The 1,902-nt window shown below is 55.8% G+C and overlaps 1 protein-coding gene across 1 annotated transcript; it reads left to right on the top strand.

Moving 5' to 3' along the window:
* The first annotated feature begins 566 nt into the window (after positions 1-566).
* On the top strand, positions 567-1,591 carry LOC133905464 (cilia- and flagella-associated protein 54-like). Its single transcript, XM_062347251.1, has one exon. It carries the CDS (start codon positions 668-670, stop codon positions 1,250-1,252), a length of 585 nt encoding a protein of 194 aa, XP_062203235.1. The 5' UTR covers positions 567-667; the 3' UTR covers positions 1,253-1,591.
* The last annotated feature ends 311 nt before the right edge of the window (positions 1,592-1,902 follow it).

Below are 1,902 nucleotides of genomic sequence, written 5' to 3'. Positions count from 1 at the left end.
GGGCTGGCGATGCGGCACGGCGGGCGGGGAGGACCCCTTGGTAAGGCTCCGGACCGGACGGGAAGGCCCTACCCGCCCTCTGAGGGGGCGGTTAGGCCTACCACTCTCTCAGAGGACGGTTAGGACCCGTAACTGCCCTCTCAGAGGGCTACAAGCACCTAATTTTACAAATATCTTCGCCGAGAATTTATTTATTTAAATTTTAACTAAAAAAAATAAAAATAAAAAAACTCGAAGGCTCTACCCTATTACGGGCTGCCGCCTCCGACGCAAATTGTACCCGGCCTCCATTAGAGGCCCAAAAGTCGGCCCGCATCGGAAGCCGCGATCGAGCACAGTGGCGCACGGGCAGCTTCCCGCCACACGTGTTCGGCCACGCCCACGCCCACGCACCGTACGGACACGCCGAGGTCGCCAGCCGAGCCGCGTCGCGGTGCACGCCTCCTCGTTCACTAGCACCTCTCACGCGTCTTCTCGGGTAGGTCACTCACTGATCGATGACCCGGCAGCCTGTGTCCACCACTCGCAGGTGTGGAGCAGGCAGTCTCACGCGCTTGGCTCGTCTATTTGAGCAGACGAGCACCAGCAGAGTGGCCGAGCATATCTCAGAATCTCACCCGCGCACTCGAGTGACGAGCTCAGCTCTTCGCAGAATCTCAGTACAATCATGCATCTTCTACACCGATCCTCCATGCTCGGCGCCGGCGCCGGCGGTGGCCGGGCGCTGCGGCGAGTCGGCAGCTCCCCGAGGGCGCTGCTGAGGAGCGAGTCCATCAAGAAGAGGAGTGCTAAGAAGAGCGGCATCAAGGGATCGAAGAGGGCGCAGCTGCGCGCCGGGCTCGCCGCCGCTCTGCTGGAGCTCAGGCTCGCCGGTCGCCAGAAGCGCGGACCGGTGTCCGCCGCCGCTGCAGACTCCACGCGCCCGGGGGCTGATGTTGGAGGGCCCTCCTGCGCCGATGCCGCCGCCGCCGCTATCCCGGCACGCGCGGCGGCTGGTCCCGAGGGGCCGGCGAGCAGCGGAGGAATAAACCGCGCGACGCTGCCGCCGCTGCTGCTGGCGCTGGTGGCCCTCGCGTGCGTGGTGGCGCTTGGCAGGGCGCCGGCAGTCTGCTGCTGCACGTGCGCTGCGTGGTGGTGCCGCGGCCCCTCTGCCTACACCAGCGGGCGCCGCCGGAGCGGCGTCCTCTCCAGCAGTGTGCAACCACAAGCTGTTGATGGTAGTAACACTGGCGCAGCTGGTCGCACTGGGTGAATCGGATGTCGTCGTGCTGGTTCTTTGCTTCCCTTCTCCAACATCCTTATTGTTAAACAATTTGGATCGCTGGAAGGATTGGATCGACGCACCACAAACGTTGGACGGCCTGGACTTTACGGCTGTTTGGCTGGGCTTCAGCTACAAATTTGCATTATAGATATATAGATTCACAGTGGAGCAGATTATTAGTGAAACTAGTGCTATCAATGTTGTTGTTTGGTTAGCAGGTTGACTTCAGATTCATGAATGATGGGAGTTAGGGTGAATTATCCATGTTACATTTCGTGTTTTTCATTTGTGGCTATTATGGTAAAATCAATGTTTTGTGAGTTTTAATTCTATTTCCGCAAGAAATATTACTATTTTTTTATATTATTGGAACAAATAATGAGCATGAAATACTTAGGTTCCAAATAAACAAGTTTTGAATACAACCTCATATCAACACCAAAATATTAATTTTAGCTAGCAAAACGGACCTGTATCACATCACCACAAACATATTATTCCCAAGCAAGAGCAATAGTGGTGACTATCTCAGTGTTTTGCTTCTCCATGGAATAGTTTGATAGCTTGGTACCCTATGTTTTACCATCCTCCCCTTCAATTGAAAGGCCTCTCCATCCGTCCACTCTTGCATAGTGCGT

Source organism: Phragmites australis, chromosome 22, assembly GCF_958298935.1.
Source record: "Phragmites australis chromosome 22, lpPhrAust1.1, whole genome shotgun sequence".
Lineage (NCBI taxonomy): Eukaryota > Viridiplantae > Streptophyta > Magnoliopsida > Poales > Poaceae > Phragmites > Phragmites australis.
This window is presented reverse-complemented; position numbering and strand designations above follow the sequence as displayed.

Bases quoted from the DNA above. Each gene is read 5' to 3' on its own strand.
- LOC133905464 (XM_062347251.1), top strand. From the start codon at position 668: ATGCATCTTCTACACCGATCCTCCATGCTCGGCGCCGGCGCCGGCGGT.